This window comes from Trachemys scripta, chromosome 4, assembly GCF_013100865.1.
Source record: "Trachemys scripta elegans isolate TJP31775 chromosome 4, CAS_Tse_1.0, whole genome shotgun sequence".
In the NCBI taxonomy this organism is placed as follows: Eukaryota; Metazoa; Chordata; order Testudines; family Emydidae; genus Trachemys; species Trachemys scripta.
In genome coordinates, this window is record NC_048301.1 from 137,525,864 (window position 1) to 137,550,530 (window position 24,667).

Sequence of the window (24,667 nt, forward strand, 5' to 3'; positions counted from 1 at the left end):
GGGGCGTGTGCACCCAGGGCACATGAGTCACAGATGTTTGCCAGCAGTACCACGGAGCGGTGCCTGTGCCCCCGCTCTCCCCATGCACTCAGGCACGGGCATCAAAAGGGCACATCCACCACCTCCCTCTCAAGTCCTTTACACCTGCGTGCTGCCAGATGAACATCCCCATTTCTACTGAGACCTCAGGGACAAGGTTTATATGAACTGGCTGGGGTTGATTCCCCACCCTCGTGTTGCACCCCTACGGCTAGCTGGGGATCCAAACTGCCACTCACTGGTTTGAGCCCCTGCCTAGCCAGGCCCTGTTCTCTCCCCTAAGGCAGTTGCTGACCCTGAACCCCTGCAGGCAGCCATGACACACAGGAGCTTGGGGCTCGAGAGAAGGGCTATCGCCGGTTGAATAATCCCTGCCTATAGGGTGGGGATCGAGGCCACTTTGCCAGAATTGGGTCCCTGAGCAAAGCCCCTCTACTACCTGCCTGTGTCCTAATCGCCAGGACAGTGGCCAATCCCACCTTCAGGTCAGGTCCTGTCGATACCCACAGCGTGTTGCACCCAGCATGCGCTGATAAGACTCTGGAATATCCAGTAAGTTCACAGACACTGGAAACTGCCTAACACCGGGCAGGGGGGCTGGGAGATGTGTAGGGTACAGAGCACAGCGCCCCTAATGTCAGGCAGAGGGGCTGTGAGATGTGTAGGGTACAGAGCACAGCACCCCCTAACACCAGGCAGGGGGGCTGGGAGACGGGGGATGTGTAGGGTACAGAGCATAGTGCCCCCTAACACTGGGCAGAGGGGCTGGGAGATGGGGATGTATAGGGTACAGAGCACAGTGCCTCTAACACCTGGCAGGGGGCCTGGAAGCTGGGGGAATATGCAGGATACAGAGCACAGCACCCCCTAACGTTGGGCAGGTCTGCCTGTGCTGTAATCCCAGCCTGGCACAGCAGTGCAGACAGACCCTCGCAAGCCCCAGCTACACTAGGAAATGATGCCCCCAGAAAAGAGCTGCCAGCAATGGCTTCCACCTGAGCCCTTATTCTCCCAGCTCAGTCACACCCCCGAGCAGTGCTGCAATGATTTGGACCCATCTACTCCAAAGGCCAAACTAGTTTAGAGGGAGCCTGCACCAGAGTTAAACTGGGATTATGACTCTTTTTGTGGTTTTCCATTAAGGCTTGAAGGACTTGGGGTTTCATTTTCTCCTGCATGGTGTCTTCTGAGAGCTGAAGGCTGGTTGTATCTGGCTTTGCTGGAGCCCTCAGACCTTTCACCACTGCACAGACGCCACACAAGGGCCATAAACCTACTGTCTTGTGCTGTTTCCCTTTAACACCACTGCCGGGACACGGCTGCTGATGGTGACAGTCAGCCGCAGGCGATCTTTGGACGGATCCCTTCGCTTCCCTACCATGGTGTGAACTGTTCCTTAGGGTCAAAATCCACTAACTCACTGTGTCCTGCACATTAGAAAGAGGCAGGAGCCTGGTGCTTTCACCTTTAGTACCTACCCTCCCCCGTTTGCTGCTCTCTCAGGGAAAGCTCTGAGCTCTCCAAGGACCATGCATGAGCATGAGCATGAGCTGAATTGAGCAGAGCAGCGGGAGCTGGGATGCCTGGGTGCCGCTGACTCGGGCTGTGCCTGTTTTCTGATCTGTAAGATGAGGAGTAATAACCCATCCCACAGGGCATTAATCTCAGGTTTGGAAGGCAATTGGGAGCCAGAGCCACAGCGAGGCCTGAGCATTATTAGTGATTCACAGCCCCTGCAGCCATTTGCACGTAGAAATCAGCACAGTGATAAGCAGTGAAACCTGAGTCTGAAGGCAGCTCCCATGTCCCCACCCAGCTCAGGGAGTCACACACACCCCGGGAGTTTACTTAAATAATTTGTATTTATTGATCATGCTCTTTTTTGACATGACACCGGAGAACAACGACCGTGCGTCAGCTGTTTCATCGAACAACGTGGCGACACCACAGGGTGAGTGGGAGGATAAGAGACAGCTTTAAGGTACACAGAAATCAAAACTTTCTCCGTCTAGGCAGCACAGAGAACCGGGACAGGCTCCGGTGAAGCAGGGTGAGTATGGCGGATAATCCCCTACTGATAAACCCGGCCACTGGGCAGATGGTCCCCGCTCCCACTCCTTAGCCAGGATCTGCAGAGTCCCTCGGCTTTGGACCCTGCTTGCGGCTTTGATCCGCACTGCTCTGTGCACCAGCACTGGCCAGAGCCTGCAGTGCAGCGACGGCTCCTCAGAGCTTCCAGCACCAAGACCCCAGGTAAGGGGCACAGGGGCGGGACTAACATGGATGGAGAGCTCCTATCCCCCATAGACCAGCCCCACCATGAGTGCTCTGGGACAGGGCCTGGGCCCCCCAAGACATTCGCTCTGCCCAGGGTGCCATCAGCTAGGCCAGTGGCTAGGGTATGGCTGCTGGAATTGGCTGACAGCCCCTCATGGGTCAAAATGGGAGCAGCCTGCTGTGACCGGCGCTCTGGGGGAACACGTCCAGCTGACCCAAGAGCCCTGGAGGGAGTTGGGTGAGGACTGTCCCCTGGGCTGGGTGGGCATGTGGGGAGGAGCAAGGGGACGGGAATGGACGGAGGAGGGGAGCACCTCACCCATACGGGCCCAGGCAGTGATTATGACCAGAGTTAAGAGGGGAGGGAGCTGAGCTTTGCCCCAGCATGGTGGGCTGCTCCCAGGAGCGACTGGGAGCAGGGAACCTCCCACCCATGCGCGACGCCCTGATCTTTCATCATGGCAGTGAGATGGGCATGGTGCCAGGGCTCCCTAGCCGTATTGGCTACATGGGACCCGAATGCAGAGGGGAGACACAAGGGCACAGAGTCCAGGAGCCTGTTCCTAGGGCATGGTGGGCAGCGCTGACTGACTCTGCTCCCGACAGCTTTGGCCCCTGCCGCGTACAGCCAGCCCCTCCCCAGTGAAGGGGTCACTTCCCACCCATAAAAACTTCACTTCAAGGGGACCTGTGGGGCTGAGCTCCTCACCGACCCCAGCAGAGCAGGTAGGGCCTCCCTTCCCCACAGCCATCACGGGATTGGGGGCACATGGTCTGGATCTGTTCCATGGGGGCCAGCGATGGTTCCTCCCACAACCCCGGGACACTGGCAACATCCCTCTCGGTAGTCCAGGAGGCTAGAACAGAGGTGGCAGGGGAGGAGCCCGTCAGATCTAGGACCCCTCTGGGTAATGCCATGCGGACTCGGCCACAGAGCACTCTGCAAGCCCACAGCCGGGCCCTGATGCACAGGAGCAGAGCAGGCGGGGAGTGGGTGGCGCCGTGGTGGCTAAGCAGGCGATGGGGACAGCCATGAAGCAGCGCGTCGGGGAGGACGGTTCTGCAGCCTGACGCACACAGACAAAATTGGGCACCAGGCACAGGCAACTGGCGCCTCGCTCCCTACTGCTGCCGGGGAGCTCCCGGGGTCTCCCAAGGGAACTGCCCCCGAGAGACTAGGCTGGCTGTGACTGCCCTGACTGGGCGGTTCCCAGGAGCTAGACGGTTAATAAAGATGCCCAGGGCCCTCCCTTGCAGCTGACAGAGAAAGGCTCAGACTGACACCAGATGCGTACGGAGTTAAAAATACCTCTGGCCCTGCCCCCTGGCCTTCCCCCCCATGCCAACCCAGGGCAGGACCCGCAGGCCGGGCACAGGCCCATGCCACTCACCTGGGGCTGAGGCTTCAGGCATCACAGTTTGAGGAATTTGGAGGGTGGATCCTCCTTTATTTAAAAAGACTGTGGCCCAGTCAGCCCTATAGAGCACAGCCGCGTGGGGTAGGGGGCACGGCTGCGGCAGGCTGGAGTACTGGGCAAGGGCAAAGCCTAGCTCTCAGCCACCTGCCCTCATGGCTACAGCTCCAGCCACAGAGACATCCAGCCACAGAACTCACTGGACTGACAATCTCAAGGCCACACCTTTCCCGGCATAACACAAGCCACGCTGAGAGTGGCACCTGCCCAGAGCACCATGCTCCAGCCACCCCCCAAACGCGCACCCTACCAAGAGAGAGGGGCGCCAGCCCTCAACGCGTACCAGAGCACGTGTGCGTTCATGCCAGCACACTAGTGCCTCCAAGCCTCTCACTGAGCTTGTGCAGTTGCACGCCAACCCCCTCGTGTCTCCTCTCCCCATGGTGCCAGGATCCACGCTCCTGGCCTGCCACCCAGCTCCCTCTGCACTAGTGCCTCCAAACGGCCCCACAGACCCTCACGCTAGAGTCCAGCAGGAGTTAAAAAAAAAAAGGCAGAACAAACAAACCCAAAAGAAAACTAACAACCCAAAGCAACCAACTAAAACAGCCCCAGCCCGTTCCCAAGGGCAGCCACTAAGGAAAGAGAACGAGCCCCTTCTTCAGGGAAACACCAAGCAAAGGGGAATGCAGCGAACCCAACACCAGGGAACGGACAGGATCCCCAGGGCCAGGAGCGCAGATGCTACGAAAGGCAGCAGGGGATTCTCATGCGCCAGGCCAGCCCCCCGGGGGGAGAGCACCTGGGGGGGAATGCCCAGACCAGTGTCCTTCACTGCGTGCCCAGGCTGGAGCTCATGATCAGGGAGTCCTCTTCCTGGATGGTCTCCAGCTCTGCCGTCTGCACGGCCTGTGTGATGAGCGTCAGCTCCTGGCACAGCGTTTCAAAGCGGTAGCTCACCCGGATGTCCGGCACGTTGGTGCGTCTGATGTCGTTCCCCTCAGACCCTTCCTTCAGGTAATTGGGTCCCAGCCAGTAGCTCTTCACCTGGGAAAGAGGGCGGAGACAGATGGTCAGGAGGTCTCAGGATGGAACTTTCAGCATGCTGGATCACATGCTGGCTGCTGAAATGCAGTCACCTCTGGGGTGGGGAGCAGCAGTCGTATAACAGAGCATAGCAATGCTATGCAACAGTCACGGCTGGGGAGTGAACAAGACTCCCAACAGACGGGAGGATTCATGGAGCAGGCATGGAATAGCCAGAGCTGGAATCTGGCCAACGGCTCTGTAACAGTCACTAAAGGTCCCAGCCTCTGGTTTGTGTCTCGCCTGAAAGCCAGTGCAGCTCCGGAAGCAGAGAGCCCCTGGCACCGCGCTGCGGCACTGACTCTGACAGAAGCAGCGTGTGCCGCTCGACAGGACCTCCCCTCCAGCACCACAGTTCCCTCTGCGGCAGTGCAGGAGACGGGGCGTGGGCGGGGTACAGAGCCAGCGCCCCTATTGCCAGGCGGGGGGGATGGGAGATGAGGGGTGTAGGGTACAGAGCACAGCGCCCCCTAACGCCAGGCTGGGGGCAGGAACCTGCTGAGGTTCCTCAGCGTGGCCTGCACAGTATTGAGCGGCCCAGGCTTTGAATGCGTGCTGGGCTCTCGGAGCAGAAGGGGCCCTGCTGGGGGGGCGAGGGACCCCAGCGTTACCTTGTGGGAGAAGCCGCTCATGAGCACGCTGTTGCGAGCAAGTTCGCACATGTCGCAGGAGCTGAGCTTCCACACCTGCGTGGCGATGCTGTACTCCTCCATCAGGGGCTCCTGCAACGGCATGGCCGTGTCAGACCGGCCCACGCTGCCCCCCCCAGCAGCCAGCTCCCCGGAGCAGCCTCTCACCCCATACCCACCTGCAGCTGAGCAGGAGAGCGTGGGAGGGGGGGCTGCTGATCGCTGTGGCCAACAGCTGGCATGGGCGGCACCCCGGCATGCTTCCTCCACACTGCCCTGCCCTGTGAGCCCCTGCCCGGGGCCCCTCCAGGGCTGAGGGGCAGCAGCTCAGTCCCTGGCCTCTCTGCTGGGGCTGGTGGCCCACTTAGCACCAGCGGTGACTGGGCCTTGAAAGGGAAGCCGCAATGCAGACGCTTCCCACGAGGGGGCAGCAGGAGGGCTCCTCGTGCCCAAAGATGAGGTTGGTGAGCACAGCCGGTTGCAGGCGGGGAGAGTTCTGCACCCACCTCCACCCCACACGCCTCTCCTCGGGGGCCTCGGCACGTGCATCTCCTGTTTGCACGCACCGCGTGGCCTGCACAACCGAGCCCAGCGGCCAGGAGACTGGGGGGAGTCCTGACCCTGAATGGGCCCACAATGGAGGGGAAAGGGCAGCGATAGTCCCAGCTTCCCTGGCATTTCACCCACCGGGGACTGGCACTGGAGCCAGAGGGGCAGGGCACAGTCCCCCAGCTGGCTGGAGCTGGACTTGCTGCCAAAGGCAGGGCAGACAGAAATCTGGGAACGAGTTGGGGGCCTGGGAGCAGCGTCTCCCCCATCACAGCACAGGGAGCTGCTTGCAGCCAGGCCCCCTCCAGCCTGACTGGGGCCTGAACCAAAACCCAGGTCAGCTCCCCACCTCTCCCCCAGACTCAGCGCGCGGCCCAGTCTCTGCTCTCACTGCAGCACCTGCAGGAGTCCCTTAGCCCTGCCGCAGAAAGGTGCGATTTCACCAGCTGGGCCGGCTTACATTAAAGCAACATCGCTGGGGACCTCTGGCTTCCCCTCCAGCAGCTGCAACAAAACCCTGCTTTAAACACCCCAACCTCCCCCAGTGCCCGGCCCTGTCTGCACGCCCATGCCGGAGCCAGCAGAGAGCTGTGGGGTCCAGTCAGCAGCGCCGCCACTGCTCTAGGACACAAAACAGGGGCCCCAGCCCATTCCCTGGCAGGAAGGGTCCCCTCGCCTCTTTCACCCTAGGGATGAATCCTTGTGCCACTTCCAACCCCTCCCGAGTCTTGGTGTCACAGCCTACAGGCACACCAAGGCTGGTCTCATGCCCCCAGCTACCACCCTGGGCCAAGCTAGACACATGCAGCTCTTTCCATCTTTCCCCAAAGGTCAGTGTCTTCCACCCCCCAATCGTTGGCTGCTGCTCTCCTCCCAGTCCCTCCGCAGGCTGCTGATGTCTCCCTGAGTGCTACACAGGGCCCCCAGATGGCGCTTTGCAGAGCTGCCTGGGGCGGCTGGGGTCTCAGCCCTGCGCGCCGCGACTCGCTCACCTTGGTGAAGTGGAACTGCAGGGGGTCATCAGTGGAGAGCGAGACCATCAGGCCGCGGGACAGATACTCGGGCAATGGGTTGCGGTGGTAGCTCAGGAAGAGACTGTTGTTGCTGAGCGGGGACATGGCGATGCCAATCTGGGCTAGGTAGTAGAGGTACTGCAGCACAGGCGCCTGGCCAGGACGAGCCGGGAGACAGCGTGGTTAACAGGATCCCTTCAGAACCCGACTTTTCCCCACCCCACCTCGGAGCCCCAGGATCAGACCCCCCATGGTGGCTAGGAAGCTCTCCCGCTGGCATGCTAGAATTCCAGGGCTGTCCCTCTGTCCTGGCACTTGTAGGACCCTAACCAAGCTAAGTTCTCTTAACGTGCCCATCACCATGGTATCCGGGCTCCCCACCAGCCAAGGGCCTTCCCCAAGACCTGCCATGATGGAGATGCAGCCATCTGTACCGGTAACATCTCAGCCCCCTGCCTGCTCCTGTCCCGTGCTCTGCTGGTGTGTCAGGGTCGCCGGTTGCTCGGTACCCGACAGAACCAACTGCCAAGTTCCCCCTGGGCGCAGCTCTCTGGGTTCTTACCTTGCGGAGCAGCAGCCCATGCGAGATGTTCTCCGACAGCATGAAGGCTGACACCAGGTGGTGGATTGGGCCCGCCTCCCCACAGTGAGGGCGCAGGACAAAGGTGTGGAAGCCCCTCTTCCTGCAGAGAGGTTGCCAAAGGCAGGTCAGCGACTGGTCACTGCCTGTGGTGGGCACGGACCCACAGCACGTGAGCCAGGGAGACACGGGGGCAGGGGATGCCAGGAACCGCGCCACCTGAACGCAACCACCAGGAGCGGGCTCTCCTGGATAGGGAATCCCCAGACAGACCCTGCACTCTAAAAGGTGTCCGACACACTGCTGTGTAATGCCCCAGCCACAAGGGGGCACTCCACAGCCAAAATGGTGTAACGGACAGCCCCCTGGCAGGACACGAACAGCTGGATTAGCAATGTCCTCCATGGGTCCCTGCAACCTGCCCAGAATTGCCAGGTGACCCCCCCCAGTGCCATGGGGATGGGCCAGGCAGGGCGAGAGGGCTCCCTCTACCTGCACAGATGACTCCTCCCCCACTCGGGGGGTCTCCTACCTGCGCAGGTGGTTCAGCACCGTCATGTTGGCGTACATGTAGTACAGGTAGTACGAGTAGGGCGGATTGTCTTCTTCAACCCAGGTCCCGGGCAGGGGGCTGTCCTGGTTGAAGATGCGATGCTCTGGCTTGGATTCGTCATCCACGCTGTCAAAGCCGTCCACCTGCCGTGGGGAGGGGAGCGTGAGAAGCCGGAGGAGAAGCGCACGGCTCAGGGCAGGAGGACCCACGGCTCCTTCCCAAGGCACCCCTACTGGAGGCAGTACTGTCCCCTCCTGGGTGACTACAGACCCCACACCCCAGCTGGCCGAAGGAGGACTGATGTGCCCAGGTCAGGGGCAGGGCACCACAGAAGCAGGAGCTTGATGGATTTCAGATCTGGCATGTTACCCTCCCCAAGAAGGCCCCTGTCACCCCACAGAAGCACTCAACTATGCCACACACATGGGCCTGTGCCGGCCATTCCCTGCTCGCCCTGCCATCCCCAGCTCAATCCAACCCAGTCCCCAAGCCCTGTGGGTGGCACGCACGTGCTCCAGGAAGAGGTGTAGCTCTGGGTGGCTGGCAGGATGGATGGTGGCTTCGAAGAGGGGCAGGAAAATATTCTCCAGCATCTCCTGAAAGTTGGCCAGCTGCTTCTTGGTGCGGTACACATCGCTGTGAGAGACAGAGAGGGCCCCCACCCGAGGGCAGGCTCAAACCGGGACTCCTCCCCACCATGGCCAGCTCGGCAGCTCGCTTCTTGGGACCAGATCCTGCTCCCGAATTCAATGGGGCTAGTCCTGATTTACACAGGGCAGGGCATCAGGCCACTAGCCCTGGGCCAATGGTCGTAGGATTCTTCTAGACCCTGGAGCCTGATTCCTCCTCTCTCTGCCCCACACTCAGTTGTCAGTTCCCACCCTTCCAGGCTCCCTCATCCTGCTGCCTCCCCCAGTCCCATCCATTCCTCTGCTTGGTTCACCCAGCTCCTGGGCCCTGGAACCAGGCTTCCCAATGAGCCTGACGCCTGCCTGGAGATGCAGGATGGCTCCCCCTCCAGCTGGATCCCTTCCCACTTGGATCAGGACACTGCCCCACTAGGGAGCTCCTGGACTGTCCAGGTTTAGCCAAGCCCAGGCCCCAGAGCAGGGCTACTGGAATACAAAGAATCATCGTTGTCATCCTTGGTTGGAAGGGTCGGTCCCTGGCATGAAGCCCACATGACCAGCTCTGTCTGGAGGCCCCCCCCCTGCTCCAGCCCTGCAGACAGAGACTACTCACAAGAGGCGTGGCACCTGCACCAGCCAGCGCACGTTGTTGGAATGCACCTTGTGGCTCACGGCCCACTTGGCCAGCTTGTCCCACTCGTCCCGTGACCGGCCGTATATGGAGAGCCGCAGCTCCGCATTCTGATACTTGCTCTCCTCCAGGTCGGACATCACCTCCTGCGGAGAGGGCAACAGGCACGTTCGCCGTGAGAAGTGCCCTCCCAGCCAGCGGGCTGGCTCGGGAAACGCACACCTTGGCTCGTGAGACATGAGGAGACACACGCACATGTGACACAGGGAGACACACATGCTTGTGCACGCCTCAGCTTGCAAAACAGTGATGCAAGTGTGCGCCTGGCCTTGCAACGCGGACGTCTGCACATTTTGCCTCCCAAATCAAAGGCATGCGTGGGCACACTACAGTGATGTAAGACTCCCACGTGCCGCTCGTGAAACACGAGACTCTTCCACACACACACACACACACACACACACAGGCCTCACTAGGGGAGACAGCCAGCCCCAAATTGGGCACATCCTATATGCCCTTCACCCTCCGCGTGCACACATTTTCACCCCCAGGAGGTTCTCTTCTCTGGATCCCCCACTCCCCGCTCCCTCAAACAGTCTCTGTTTAGCTCTGTTTCCACCCTGAGACCCCCATCTCTACACTGCTGTTCCCCGACACCCGGCTTTGCAAACTTGTCAACAAGACTGAGCAGCCCGGACACTAAATCCACTCACTGTTCACCAGCGGGATCAAGCAAGAGACAGAAGGAGGCACTGTTGCCAGGCTGCACTAGCCCTTGGTGACCCTGCCCCCATGACAGAATTGGCCTTTGGCTTCCTTCCTAGGCTGCCTGCTCAGGGGGGCTTGGCAGGTGAAGGCAAGCGGGGCCGGTCTCCGCAGCAGGGTGGCAAAGATGCCAGGGCCCGGAGGATGCCCCTTCTGGGAGTACAGGCCCAGAGGAGGCTCTCACCTTGATGATGTGAGCGAAGTACTTTCCCGAGACCTGGTTGTCCGTCTTGATGAAGATCTCGCGCAGGATGGACTCCCCGATGGGGTTGTACTTGGTGTTGAACTTGTCAAAGCGGTGGAAGGTGTTACGGTCCTGCCGCCAGGGCAGAGGGACATGTCAGCGCACAGGCAGCCAGGAGAGGAGCACGTGCAGTCCCAGCCCAGTGACCCCACTGTCCCTCCCTGGCTCCCACCAGAGCAAGTCTTCAAAGACCCATCCTCTGAGTGCCCATCCCATGGCAGGGGCGAGCATCCCCTGCCTCCAGCACCTTCTCCCCCAGACCTGACATCTTTTCCTCCCAGGGGGCCCCAGCTGCCCAGGTCTCACAGAGAGGATCCATCATTCAGCTCAGCAAAGGCCATGGGGCTGAGCCTCAGCCGCAGGATGTCCCTGCAGGCCAGTGCTGGGACACCGGGGGATCTGGCCTGAGCAGGCATGGGGTGCGGGAGCCATCAAGAGCCGGGTCCCTTGGGGAGCACAGTGGGGCAGGTTCTACCCAGAATGGGTTTGCTTTCCTGTGCTGCATCTTTTCCCGACATCCCAGGTGGGAGCCACAGTCCTGCCCAGAGCAAAGGAGGCCATCCCCAGAGGGCAGCAGAGCTGGAGCACCTCCCTAGGGCAGCGTACCGCATGGACATCCAGTGTATCCACGCTGAGGTCATAGGCCGTGAGGTTCATGGTCTCGAAGACCTCCTTCAGGGTCTGCTCCTTGCCCTTCTCCACGTGCACGATCTCGTCCAGGTGCTTCTTCATGGTGCGCTTGATGAAGCGCAGCAGGTGCTTCTGGTTCATGCAGGATGAGGCGTGGATGTGCGTGTCCACCTGTGCGGGGGGAGGGACACACGTGACCAAGGCCCAGGGCCCAAGACCCCAGCCCTCCCACAAGCATGGGCCAGGAGCAGGAGCCCTTGACCACTAGGTTGGAACCCAAGTCGAGGTCAGCAGGACCTGAAAGCCGTCACTGCCTGATGGGTCTCAGTCTCAGTGGGGAGGTGCTCATGGCCTCAGCACAGCAGAGGACAGGAACCGACTGGGCCACAGGGGCTGATGCAGGTGGTCCCTGCAAGTTGGGAGGAGCTGGCAGTGCTGCTGCCCAAGCCGGGGGACAGAGGACCTCCCTCCCTAGGGCAATCAGACCAGCGAGGAATTTGCTTGGCTGCATGGGATGATGCCTCAGGGAACACAGGGCTGGGGTAGGCTCCGGCCCTGATAGTACCTTGCGGATGTTGTAGAAGTCCCGGTGGGGGACCTTCTTCTGAGCCGCCAGCTCCTTCATCTCGTTGAGTAGGACGTGCATCTGGAACTTGGAGCTCAGGTACTGCAGCCGCCGGTAGCAGAAGGATTTTCTGGACAAGGGAACAGGTGATGGATCTGGGGTCTCTGTTCACAAGCCCCTGGGCCTAAACCCTGGGTTTGACCCCTGGCTCTGCCACTCTGTGGCCTTGGTGTTATTAACTGCAACTCTCGGGCTGTAGTCTGAAGAGGGGGCATCTTGTACTGCCTGCAGCCTGAGGCTGGACCAGTCCCATTCACACACGAGGTGGCCCTTGGTTCAACTCTGTAGCTGTAACGGTGCAGCAGCCAGCCCAACAGAGGGGCCAGGCAGCTTCATGGGTGGGAGCAGCTGCCTAAGCTGTGCAGCCCCAGGGAAGCGGGCAGGAAGGGAAGCTGCTCTGCTTACATGGGGCCATTGATGATCAGAGCCATCAAGACATTCATGTCGGCGATGAACTCCTGCAGGTCGGGGTACGGCAGGTCCAGCTCTGTGCTCCTGTGGGAGGAGACAGCACAGGGTCGGTCACACCGACATGGTACGCACAGTCATGGGGGCAGGGAAAGGGAGCAGCTCAGGACAGGGCACCCAGGTGGCATGTGGGAGACCCAAGGTCAAGTCCCTGCTCCAGAAACTATTTACAAGGTGGCCAAGCTCCAGAGGAGAGACAGAGAAAGCCCCACCCACAGTACCTCATAGCTCCATGGCTAGGGCACTGCCCTGCAATTCAGATCTCTTTCACAAGGGCAGGGGAGTTAATCCAGTGCCCCAGGCCCCATTCACAGGGGTTGTTTCCAACCATCTCCCCAAACCCTCAAGCCATTTCAAGTGGTAGTGTTATTTGTCACCTTCCCTCCCAGCCCCCATTGGGTAGTGTTGCTGGAGGCTGTTAAGCAGCAGCTACACCCACCCCAGAGGTGGCTGCCCTTAGATGCTAAGTGAAGTGACAGTTCATAGTGCTCCCTGGGATCTTTCGATGCAATGTAATAAAAAACCTCCTCTGAATAATATTATTCCTCCCACGAGAGGCAGTGCCGCTCGGTTGTTAGAGCCTGGGCTAAGACCAGGGGCTGGGCTCTGTCCCTGGCTCTCTGTGTGACCTGAGGAAAGCCGGCCAGCAAGGCTTGCAGAAGTGGGGCGAATGAGAGGAAGAAACCCCAAAGAGATGGCCAGGGAAGGCCACCCTGCTGGCCCCAGGCTAGCCCCAGGAAGGCAGAAGGCAAAGGGCACTTGGTATCCAGACACAAAAGGGGCACTGCACGTGCCACGCAATGCAGTGCCTCGGAGAGCCTGCTGGGAAGGGATGGGATTGGGCCCCATGGGCAGGACTCTCATTCCACGTGCCCCAAAGAGGCTGCTTCTCCAGTACAGACCTGGCTCCTTTCAGACCCCGCAGCCCTTGCTCCTCGCCATGCCAGGCACCCAGGTTACACCTGGGTTCATGCCCAGAAGCCCTCCCACCTGCGCTTCCCCCTCCCTCACCTGTCCACGACATCGCGCTTGGTGTAGACGTGGATCACGCCGCTGACCATCCTGAGGCCGAAGCCCAGGTCGGCCGGCATGGCCTCAGGGAGGCAGGCCTCGTAGGGGTGCTGGTCTGTGAATGGGGGGTGCACAGGAGCATCTGCAAACAGGAGGAGCAGCAGCGCAGGAAGCGTTCATACTGGGTTGGGGTCTGGACAGCACCTAGCGCTAGCCTGGGACTAGGTCCCTCGTGGAGCCCCAGGACAAGGCATCAGAGTCTTCGGCAAAGGCGGGGGGGCCTGAGAGCAGGACTCCCCAGTCCAGATATGTCACTCGCCTGCTCAATGCCACCCCCTCCCCCCTGGGACTCCCTCCATCTCGCAATCCAGACTTTTGCCCCTTCCCCCACCAGGGACCCTCCTCCCTCAGGGCCCCCCATCCGACTCCCCTCACACAATGCCCCCTCCGACCACCCCCTTTGAATGAACAGGGGTAGGGAGAGCATGACCAGGATGCAAGTGCCAGCAGGTGGGGAAGGGGCGGGTCACCCAGTGAGCCGAAAGCTAGCTCGACACCCCGCTCCCCCACTCCTGGGCAGGATTGTTCCAAGGCAGTGGTCCCCAACCTTTTTAGTCTGGCGGGCGCCAGACGACCAAGCGGCAACATCAATAGGCGTCTCTGCCGAAATGCTGCCAAGCAGCGTCATCCAGAGGCGTCGCCGCCGAAATGCCGCTGAAAATCGGCAGCATTTCGGCAGCAACGCCTCTGGATGACGCTGCTTCTCAGCAGCATTTTGGATGATGCTCGTCCGCCGCCAGTACACGGGCGCACTTAGATGCCCCAGTGGGTGCCATGGTGCCTGCGGGCACCGCGTTGGGGACCCCTGTTCCAAGGGATGAGGCTTCTTCCCCTCTCCCCCACTCCTCCAGGAGTCCATTCTGCAGCCTCATGGGAACGGATCTACGGAGCCCTGCTCAGCTCCCCACCGGCCCACCGTCTCCTAGCCATCCATCGTGCTCCCACCCTGAGGCACCTCGGGGTTTACCCCGCCACTCATTGCTCCTCTGCCCACCGCAGCCCTGGCCTCACCTGCAGCCACGGGGGTCTCTGGGATCTCCTCATAGAACCGGGTCTCCAGCGGTTTCCCAGAGAGCTCCTCCAAGAAGCGGGCGGTGGTCTTGCAGAAGCTCTGCAGGGAGAGCCCCATGTACTTCTCCCGGATGAACAGTGCCTTCACCACGCTCTTGGCTGCATCTAGCAGGTCTGTGAAAGGCACCTGGAGGGCAAAGAGGAGACACAGGCTCTAGCCAGGGTCAGGCCCACGGCTTGGAACCAGCCTGGGCAGGTTTCCATGGATGAACATGATCCATGCCCCAAACTGAGGTCTGGGAGGATCCATCCTATGGGGCATGAGGAAAGATGTGAATGCCAGTGCTTTAAGGGGCTAGAATAGGGCCTGAGTTTTCCCCATGGGGAGGAGGGAAAATCTTGCTCATATGTAAAGGGTTAAAAAATGATCAGCAGGTTTGGGATCTGGAAGCAGGTTTTCTTCAGTAATATCCTGCAGCAGCAAGTTCTGCAGGTTAACATACCTGGTGGATTTAAAATAATAATATTTTAAAAAGGATGAAACTCTTACTATGTTAAAATGTTATCTTTTAATTTCACTGATCTCTCTCTCTCTCTCTCTCTCTCTCTCTCTCACACACACACATGTCCTTGTCAAGGATTTTCGGAGCTACCAGACCCAACTGGTCACCTCTTCATTTCCTATCTTAGGGTTTTCCTCGGCCACCCTAGACAGAAGCCATCAGCCTCCCTACTGCAGGAGTCGTGCTGGGATGCGGTGCCTCCCCCTGCCTGGGTCCCTTCCTTGGATGCTGGTGCTGAGCCAGCCTGGGAGGATGTACAGGGGCTGTGGCCTGAAAATGAACTCTCTTCTTCGGGCCTCAACCAAGGAGATGAGAGGGGGCTAAGGATCCCGCGGAGGGGAGACTTGAGGGCAGAGAGGAAAGAGGGCGTGTTTCCACATCCTCAGCTCCAATCACCATCTACTCTTCTCCTGTAGCAGGGGAGCCTGCTGGAGGCGTAAGACCAAAGCCTGCCTGGCCCAGGAGACATCAGTCCCAGCCCTAGGCCAGCAGCAAGTGGGAGAGAGACGTGCAGGGGGAGCTCTCTTCCCCTCCCCCAAGACGCCGCTCCACTCCTTGTATTATTGCAGCCTGCTGGGCACAAACGCCCACTCCGTCTCTGCTGCACGTGAGGATTTGTGTACAGCCACATCCTCCCAAGTGTGTAACACACCCACACAGAGGGAAACGCTGCCGTCGCATCTATCGCTGGCTGGGGAGTCATCTGGACGGGCACCAGGAATCTTGTGAATGAGCAGGAAGGCGCGTGGCTGAGGCTGCAACGGCGACGCTGCCTTGGCAGTTTAACGTTCCCATCATGGATGTGTGTGCAAGTGAGTGATCTCCACACAGAGAGCGTACATGTTATAGACACGCTGCGGGGAGCCAGGCGATCTCCCATGCAGAAAGCGTACACGTTATAGACACGCTGCGGGGAGCCAGGCGATCTCCCACGCAGAAAGCGTACACATTACAGACGCGCTGCTTGGCGTGCGTGCGATCTCCCATGCTGAGAGCGTACACGTTATAGACACACTGCCGGGTGCCGTGTGATCTCCCACACAAAGAGCGTATATGTTATAAACACGCTGCCGGACAGGCGTGCGAGCTCCCACGTGGAGAGTGTACACATTACAGTCATGCTGCCGGGGTGCGGCCGATCTCCCACGCTGAGAGCGTACATGTTATAGACGTGCTGCTGCATAGGCATGCGATCTCCCACACAGAGAGCGTACATGTTACAGATGCGCTGCCAGACAGGCGTGCGATCTCCCTTGCAAAGACTGTGTACATTATAGACGTGCCGCCAGGAGATGTTCTGGCCCCTGGGGTTTTGCAGACTCTCCCTGGATGCTCTAACTTCCTATCTGCTGTCCTTTTCAGCTCGCTGTCCACGTTTTCTGCCTGGCACGTTCAGAGGCAGATCGAGCCCACAGCCAACAAGCCAAAGGTGATGGGAGATAAGGAATTAGAGGATCAGGAAGAGAAACAGGAATCACGCAGTCCTGCAGGATGCTGAGTAGCGGAGGGATTGTACTGGCTACACAAATCACAATACATTGCTCTTTTCTACCCACGGTGCCTGTGCTTTACCAGCATTAGTACATTGAGCCTCGCAGGGGAGGAGGGGGAAAGGGCTAGAGAAAGGCCAAGGCAATAGGCCCACTAGCCGTTTCACTTCCTGGAGCGTACCATTGCAAAGTCACTTAGGGTCCATCTACACAGTAAGCAGCGAGTCTCAGAGCTCAGGTCCACGGGCTTGGGTCCACGGGGTTCACACTCCAGTGCTAAAACTGTTAGGATATAGATATTCAGGCCTGTCTGTAAAGGCCTATACTTTAAGAATTTAGGTGTATTCTTATCACTTAGCTAGTTATAGAGGTATAAAAGAAAGAATCAAAATCACTGTCTGTGAAAGGGCCTTCTCGTACTGTGACAGTCTGAGGCTCTGTTCTTAGGCTAAGGCCTTTGGCGAAGGAGCAGAGGCAGCCATAAGCTGAGAAGTGAACGGTCACATCCTCACATTCCAAACTAGTCACATGGAAATAAGGTGCTATTGGGCTGTTAGGAACACAATTCTGCCCTGATATTCCTATCACCTCCAGAGAAAGGAAGATGTAAAAGCAAACTTAGGTTGATAGTTTTCTGTCTGGTAAGAACTCACTTATCAATAGCTGGGATGTAAAATTCTCACTTCTGTATTGTTTTGTATGTTTATTTGCATGGTCTCTGTCTGGTTCTGTAATTGTTTCTGTCTGCTGTATAATTAATTTTGTTAGGTGTAAACCAATTAAGGTGGTGGGATATAATTGATTAAATAACCATGTTACAGTATGTTAGGATTGGTTAGTTAAATTTCAGTAAAATGATTGGTTAAGGTATAGCTAAGCAGAACTCAAGTTTTACTATATAGTCTGCAGTCAATCAGGAAGTAAGGGGGAATGGGAACAGGAAATGGGGGTGGGGAAATTGGAATCATGTTTTGCTAAGGGGGGAATGGGAACAGGGATGGCTCTGTGGTGTCAGAGCTGGGAAGGGGGACACTGAGGAAGGAAACTGGAATCATGCTTGCTGGAAGTTCACCCCAATAAACACTGAATTGTTTGCGTCTTTGGACTTTGGGTATTGTTGCTCTCTGTTCATGCGAGAAGGACCAGGGAAGTGAGAGGGTGAAGGAATAAGCCCCCTAACAAAAACTAGCTGTGTAGACATTTGGGCTAGCACTCAGGCTCTGAAACCCACCCCCCTCCCTAGGCTTCAGAGCCCAAATCTCTACCCAGATGCTTTAGGGCAATAGCGTGGGCCCGGCGAACCCTGCCGACTGGGACTCTGATGCACTGGCACGGGCTGCTGCTCGCCATGTAAACACACCCTAAGACCACAGGGCTGCATGGCCTGGCGAGCTCCTGTTACTAGTGTGTGCACACGTGCATGCGCTTGCACGCATAGGATCTGATCCAAAGACCACAGAAATTAAAGGCTCCTGGGTCCAGATCCTCAAAGGTATTTAGGCATCTGATTCCCATTGGGGAGTTACCTAAATTCCTCTGAGGATCCAGGCCCTGCTGACTCCAGCGGGTGTTAGAACAGGCTCACAGTGGGCTGGGTTTCTAGAGACATTGTCCAGATGAAAATCATGGGCCAGATCCTGAGCTGGTGGTCAGTCAGTGGAGCGACACCAATTTCCACCAGCGGAGAAGCCAACCCCTCATAGTTTAAAACTTCCTCTTGCTCCTAACAATGCTTTATAGAGGATTCGAGTGTCACCTGCTTATTTACATTTGCTATCAGTTTTCTCTTTGCATTTCCCTCCCTAGATCAATCAGCTTTGCTCTCTGATCCTCATGGGCTGTAGTCAGGTTTCCTGTCCTGCCTGCTACGGGTTAAATTATGCACAAATAACCTCTCACCTTTTAAATACAGGAACACATCCAATCTAGAGCAGGTTTGGTAAAGCCCGTTACAGTGGGGGCCAGGTCCCTTTCCGCAATACTAACAGGCTAATAAAGGAGCAATGAATTCTCCCAGCTATGTGATGAAAGCAGCTGGCACTGTACAGGTCAGAACTCCTTAGCCAAATCACACTGCTGCACAGCGATATGCCGCGGAAGGGAAGATGCTCGGACAATAAGTAGCCATTGCTATTTCAGTAAGGAGAACTGTGCTAGGAACTACTTTTAGATGTCACCTTGATCCAGTGGGAAAGGGGACAGGGAGAGAGAAGAATGGGCCACATCCTCAACTGATGTAAACTGGCATCACTCTGTTGATTCCAATGGGGCTGTGCCAATTTACATCAGCTGGGGATGTGGCCCAGGGATTGGTGGCCCCAAATGGGTTCAAGAGGTTCCCACAAGGATCTCACTGGATCCTGCTGGTTCTGGAGAGGGGAGGGTCAGCCCCTGGCTCGAATACTCAGGGGCAGATGTACTGCCCATCACCCAAGACGAGGAGATTTGGGGATAGATGCTGTGGCCCAGCCCTCGAGACTGGGTACTGCGAGGTGCCCAGTGACATGGGCAGAGGTGTCTCAGGGCACGTCCATACCACAAGGGAAAGTGTCACTGTGGCACGGGCCGGCATACCTGCACTACCTGCACCAGCTGGATTAGCGCTAACAGCGCAGCGAGGACATGGTGGTGCGGGCTATCCACCAGTAAAAGCCCACCACAGAAAAGCGTACCTCAGAGAGGAGAGGAGGACTGGCGGGCTCAGGGAGACCAGAGAATGCAACACAGCACACAGGGGGTGTCAGTTCCAATCCCACCCCAGGTCCCTGTAGCCAGCCAATCCCTATCACAAGGAGCCTTTCCCCTCTAGGGTGCACTGGCTCTGATCCAGCCCCAAGTCATAGAATCATAGCATCTCAGGGTTGGAAGGGATCTCAGGAGGTCATCTAGTCCAACCCCCTGCTCAAAGCAGGACCAATCCCCAACTAAATCATCCCAGCCAGGGCTTTGTCAAGCCTAACCTTAAAAACCTCTAAGGAAGGAGATTCCACCATCTCCCTAGGTAACCCATTCCAGTGCTTCACCACCCTCCTAGTGAAAAAGTTTTTCCTAATATCCAACCTAGACCTCCCCCACTGCAACTTGAGACTATTACTCCTTGTTCTGTCATCTGGTACCACTGAGAACAGTCTAGATCCATCCTCTTTGGAACCCTCTTTCCGGTAGTTGAAAGCAGCTATCAAATCCCGCCTCATTCTTCTCTTCTGCAGACTAAATAATCCCAGTTCCCTCAGCCTCTCCTCATAAGTCATGTGCTCCAGCCCCCTAATCATTTTTGTTGCCCTCCATTGGACTTTCCAATTTTTCCACATCCTTCTTGTAGTGTGGGGCCCAAAACTGGATGCAATACTCCAGATGAGGCCTCACCAATGCCGAATAGAGGGGAACGATCACGTCCCTCGATCTGCTGGCAATGCCCCTACTTCTACAGCCCAAAATGCCGTTAGTCTTCTTGGCAACAAGGGCACACTGTTGACTCATATCCAGCTTCTCGTCCACTGTAACCCCTAGGTCCTTTTCTGCAGAACTGCTGTCTAGCCACTCGGTCCCTAGTCTGTAGCAGTGCATGGGATTCTTCCGTCCTAAGTGCAGGACTCTGCACTTGTCCTTGTTGAACCTCATCAGATTTCTTTTGGCCCAATCCTCTAATTTGTCTAGGTCCCTCTGTATCCTATCCCTACCCTCCAGCCTATCTACCACTCCTCCCAGTTTAGTGTCAAGTCAGAGGGGAGTGACTGGCTCCTGTGGTCTTTGAGAGAGAGGGAGGGTAACCCAAGTAACCCTTAGTTCCCACTCCACGCAGGCAGCCCCTTGTGCCAGGCAAACTCACCCCACATGTCTCTTCCCCAGAGATGGTGACCCTCTGGAACTCTCTCTCCAGCAGCACATCCCTCTCCTTGGGGAGATGATCCACCAGGTCCTCGTTCTGCTCCTTATATAGCCTGGGGGAGGGACGGGGGAAGAGATGGGTCAGGGGTCAATGGCAGGTGTCTGGCCCTGGCCATGCCCCAGCTCCCCGTCACTTCCACAGCCCGTGGCGCTATCCAGAGACAGACACACAGCACAGGGAGACGTGCAAACACAGACTCGGCCCACACTGTGTGGGGACAGCTGGGCAGGGGGAGCTCCCCTGGGATCTCAGCAGCCACACAGCAGCAATGATGTGCCCACTGTGACCCAGTAACCAGATTCACAGCTCAGCCGCTCTGTGCACCGGGGGGGCTGGTGCTCAGCTGAAGAGAGAAGTCAATCCCCAGCTGAGTGCCACCTCCTGGGCAGCAGTCTGTAGCGAAGATGGCACTCAAGAAGGTCCCATTCACCGGGCATCAGGGCTCAGCTTGGCTGTTGGAGGTTGGGTTACTGGGAACCTGGCACTGGACTGAGAGCCCTGCCCGGGCAGCTCAGCCCAGGAATGCACGAGCAACGAAGGGGACATAAACAAACTGCAACAGAGACAAGAGGCAGTGCCAGCACCGTCCGTGGCATCTGAAAGCAAAGGCAGGTGGGAAAGGGAGCTCAGAGTGAGGGAGAGTGCCCAGCAGGACGAGCGATCCAGCCAGCACCAGCTCTCCAGCCTGGCCTCCTTGAGGCAGGGACTTTCCCTAGAGGGCACAGGAGCAAAACCCACCCCACTGCACCAGCAGGCCTGGCTGCTGCTAGAGCTGTAGGATCACCAGCTTTCATCACAGGGATGCCAGCTCCGCCTGCCATCCCCACCCTAGAGAACAGGCCCTGCTTAGCCGCTCCCCAAAAGGGACACCCCACTCCTCCAACTCACACCCCTTCTCCTCTAACTGCGTCCCTTCTTCCCCACCCCTAGAGGAAGCGCCCCGCTTAGCGGCTCCCCAGAAGGATATGCATGGCCCCATCCCTTCCTCTTCCGTTCCCCCATCCACGCCTGGCTACCTGCAGAGCCTCCAGTACACACCATCACTCAGGAATGGGAGGGGGGTTCAGGAAAGCCCCCAGGTTGGCTCCTTTGGCACCAGCTACTGCAGGAGGGTCCTGAGCTCATTTGTGATGTCCCCCACAATCCTGGTGGATCCCCTACAGCAGGGGTAGGCAACCTATGGCACGTGTGCCAAAGGCGGCACGCGAGCTGATTTTCAGTGGCACTCACACTGCCCGGGTCCTGGCCACAGGTCCGGGGGGCTCTGCATTTTAATGTAATTTTAAATGAAGCTTCTTAAACATTTTAAAAACCTTATTTACTTTACATACAACAATCATTTAGTTATATATTATAGACTTATAAAAAGAGACCTTCTAAAAACGTTAAAATGTATTACTGGCATGCAAAACCTTAAATTAAAGTGAATAAATGAAGACTCGGCCCACCACTTCTGAAAGGTTGCCGACCCCTGCCCTAGAGAATGCTGCTCCCCAGCCGGGCTGGAATCGGGTGGAGCCCCAGCCCCCAGGGCGCTCCCAGCTCACCCCAAGTTGCTGGCAGACGGGGAAAAGCCAGACACTCACTGTAAGTCAGCAGCACTGTCAATTTTCAAGAAGTCCTGTTTGGCTCTTAGTAAAATGTCGGGTTCTAGTCTGAGGACAAACGGGAAGCAGAGGCAGAGGCAGGGGCAGGGGCAGACGGATGGATGGACGGAGACAGACAGGGAGGAGAGAGGAAGAAAGAAAACACGGGTGTTAATACAGCAACCAACACCAGGCACCACAGACCAAGTGAAACTCACCGGGATGGGAAAGGGGACCCCAGAGCGAAGAGACCCAAGAGAGTCCGGGGCGCCTGGGGGACCAGAGAAAGACCAGGGCTGGGGGACCCAGGAGAGCCAAAGCAACCCGAGAACCCAGCCCCTCCTCCCCCAAACTCCGCCCAGCTCTGTTCTTTGGGGTGCTGCTGATCCTGAGGCCCGAGCCAGGCAGGAGAGACAGAGCCTGCTCTGTCTGACGGACGGGGTGGGGACAGCGTGTTCAGCTAACCCCCTGCACAAACACCCGCTCCAGCCAGAGGCTCACCCTGCTGCTGGGTTGCCCATAAGCTGCCCTGCTGGACTCCATGGCAGCAGACCCAGCCTGTAGACCGAGCAGGTGGGTCTAAGAACAATCCTGAGGGCCCTGGGGGTGTATGAGTGCTCCTGGCTGGGGTGCAGTGAGTTTCTCAGGCCCCTGACCAGCCACAGCTCACAGTTGGCCCTGATGGGACCCTCCCCCCTTGTCTAATCCCAGCTCCCTGGTGGAACTGGTTAGCCATTAATTCAATGATACTCCCTCTGCTCTGCCCCAAGCGGGGCATAATGGGGTCAGGACCTAGAGAAACTTGGGGAGATGGGGACAGAGCAGGGGCATCGCCTTACTTCACGTCCTGGCTGATCTGCCGCTCCAGCCGCTGGCGCCTCTCCTCCAACTGCTCAATGGGGCTGTCCTCGGGGAACTCGTAGGGGGCGCTACGCATGTCGCTCTCCACCAGCGAGCGGGAGAACAGCTCCTGGGGGCAAAGCAGCACAGGACAAGCCGTGAAGGGAGCTGCCAGCACAGCCTTCAAATCATCCCCGCCCGGCACGCCGTGGCCGATCGCTGGCATGCAGCAGCGTGACGAGTTCCTCCCATCCTCAGCTGGTGCAGGGAAGCCACCGGAGGCTCCCAGGGGTCGCCAGATTTCCCAGCAGCAGGGCAGACAGTCCGCAAAAGGTGGGGAAGGAATTAGATGAGCAAGCAGAGATTGCCTGGCTCAGAGCAATGGGAACTGGCCACAGGAGAGCAGCTCGAAGCCAAGGCAGGCCAGCACTGTCTGGGAGCCTCAGTGCAGGAGCCGGGGAATGAATGTCTGTCTGTTGGCAGAAGAGCCACAGGTAGCCCCTCTACCCCAAAAAGTGGCCTCTCTGGAGTGGGGCAGCACGGAGAAAGGCACCAGCTGCTGCTGCCGCCCCTTCAGAGCCCAGGGCTGCCAATCCAGCGCGGGTCACAGGCTGGCACTAAACCTGCTCAGGACGCTTGTTCAAAGCAGAGAGGAGTCGGTGTGGTTTGCCTGGGAGGCTCAATACACACGGAGGGGATGGGGATGGGGCAGGGCCTGATCGGACAGCTCTCAGCATTCCCTCCTTCTCCCCCATGTGCGGCCTGCCCAGCCCAGCTGCCTCAGGCTCCAGGCTCCTGACAGGATAATTGTTCCCTCTCAATCAGATGATGATAAATCTGCCCCCGGGAGTCAGGGTGTTGCTGATCAATGGCTTTTAGCGCCCTGGCCATGAGGTGTAGAGCCCCAGGGACATGCCTCAGCAGATTCCTGGCCCAGTGTCAGGACCTGGCGGCGAGGGAGCGTGGTCAGTGATCGATGCCACGAGACCGCTTGCTTAGGGACATGTCTCCCCACTGAGAGCACCCTGAGGCTGCCGCGCCATGCCCTGAGCAGAGAGAAATGCAGCTCCAGGCTGAGTCGGGCCTGCTCTGCAGGGATCTCCCTGGTGCCTCAGAAATGCTTTGGGGCGGGGAGATGCCGGGCTCCTTGGGACACACTCGGCCTCATCCAGAAAGGAGATGGGCAGATATTGGCTGGAGCACTAACAAGGCTCACAGGCCGATCGTTTCCGTTAAAGCGTAAGGTCTCCGAGGACACATCAAAGACCAGCGCAGTGTCCAAGCTGGAGCAATCCTCAGGCTGGCCAGCCAGGAGCCCACAGGCCTGGAGCTGCTGCCTTCCCCTGCTTCCTTACTGCTGTCTTCCCGGGGCAGCCACTAGCACCAGAGCCCTCAGTCACAGCAACATCCACAGAGGCCAGCGGCCCCGCAGTTTGCAAACATCCCGCAAAGAGCCCTAGGTCTAACTCTCCTTTTAAACAGCCAGATGACGTCTGCCTGCACTGGCTCCATTCAGGAGGGAGAGGGGTCCAGGCTGTGAGCACCGCCTCACGCTCCGCCACTGTTTCCCAGAAGCCATTGGGGTCAAGGCGACTGTTTGGCTGAGCCAGCATGGGGCTAGAGGGCTCTGACGTGCCCGAGGGGCTCGTACCAAACATTCCTGACAGGAGACAGGCAGAAATGTCCCAACAGCTCGTGGCTGCTAAGGAGTCACCCACCGTTCTGAAAACCTGATCCGTCAGGCTGAGCACTGGCAAACTCAATGCACCGAGACACTGGGAGACAGAGGCTGAGGGAAAGTGGGCTCCTGCTCATTCCACTGATTTGGGGACCCCTCCCTGGCTTTGCTTTAAGGGGACTACAAATTGGAGACAGTGGGATGGAAGGGAAAAGAAAGAGAACACAAAAAGATGATAGATGGAGGTGTATAGGGATGGATAGACAGAAAGGCCTGTAGAATGGGGTGGAATGGATGGCTGGACCTGGAGAACAGGGTGGGATAGATGGATGGATGGATGGGTGGGTGGGAAGGCCTGGAGAATGGGGTGGGGTGGATGACAGAGGGATAGATGAATGGATGAGTG

General features: G+C 58.0%; 1 protein-coding gene across 5 annotated transcripts in view; it reads right to left on the bottom strand.

Annotated features, from left to right (window-relative positions):
- Positions 1 to 1,882: 1,882 nt before the first annotated feature.
- The window catches only part of AMPD2 (adenosine monophosphate deaminase 2), a 40,627-nt gene continuing 17,842 nt past the window's right edge, over positions 1,883 to 24,667 (bottom strand). For 4 of the 5 annotated variants that reach the window (XM_034767783.1, XM_034767780.1, XM_034767781.1 and 1 more), the window contains 16 exons: positions 22,583 to 22,713; positions 21,744 to 21,812; positions 20,098 to 20,209; positions 14,216 to 14,402; positions 13,145 to 13,286; positions 12,071 to 12,160; positions 11,606 to 11,735; positions 11,017 to 11,211; positions 10,351 to 10,482; positions 9,384 to 9,547; positions 8,651 to 8,777; positions 8,121 to 8,284; positions 7,571 to 7,691; positions 6,988 to 7,161; positions 5,429 to 5,539; positions 1,883 to 4,778 (listed from right to left, as the gene is read on the bottom strand). In XM_034767783.1, the coding sequence (XP_034623674.1) occupies positions 4,563 to 4,778; positions 5,429 to 5,539; positions 6,988 to 7,161; positions 7,571 to 7,691; positions 8,121 to 8,284; positions 8,651 to 8,777; positions 9,384 to 9,547; positions 10,351 to 10,482; positions 11,017 to 11,211; positions 11,606 to 11,735; positions 12,071 to 12,160; positions 13,145 to 13,286; positions 14,216 to 14,402; positions 20,098 to 20,209; positions 21,744 to 21,812; positions 22,583 to 22,713 (2,265 nt within the window). In that variant the 3' untranslated portion in view covers positions 1,883 to 4,562. The remainder of the gene's footprint in view (positions 4,779 to 5,428; positions 5,540 to 6,987; positions 7,162 to 7,570; positions 7,692 to 8,120; positions 8,285 to 8,650; positions 8,778 to 9,383; positions 9,548 to 10,350; positions 10,483 to 11,016; positions 11,212 to 11,605; positions 11,736 to 12,070; positions 12,161 to 13,144; positions 13,287 to 14,215; positions 14,403 to 20,097; positions 20,210 to 21,743; positions 21,813 to 22,582; positions 22,714 to 24,667) is intronic. The other variant, XM_034767782.1, reaches the window with a different exon arrangement.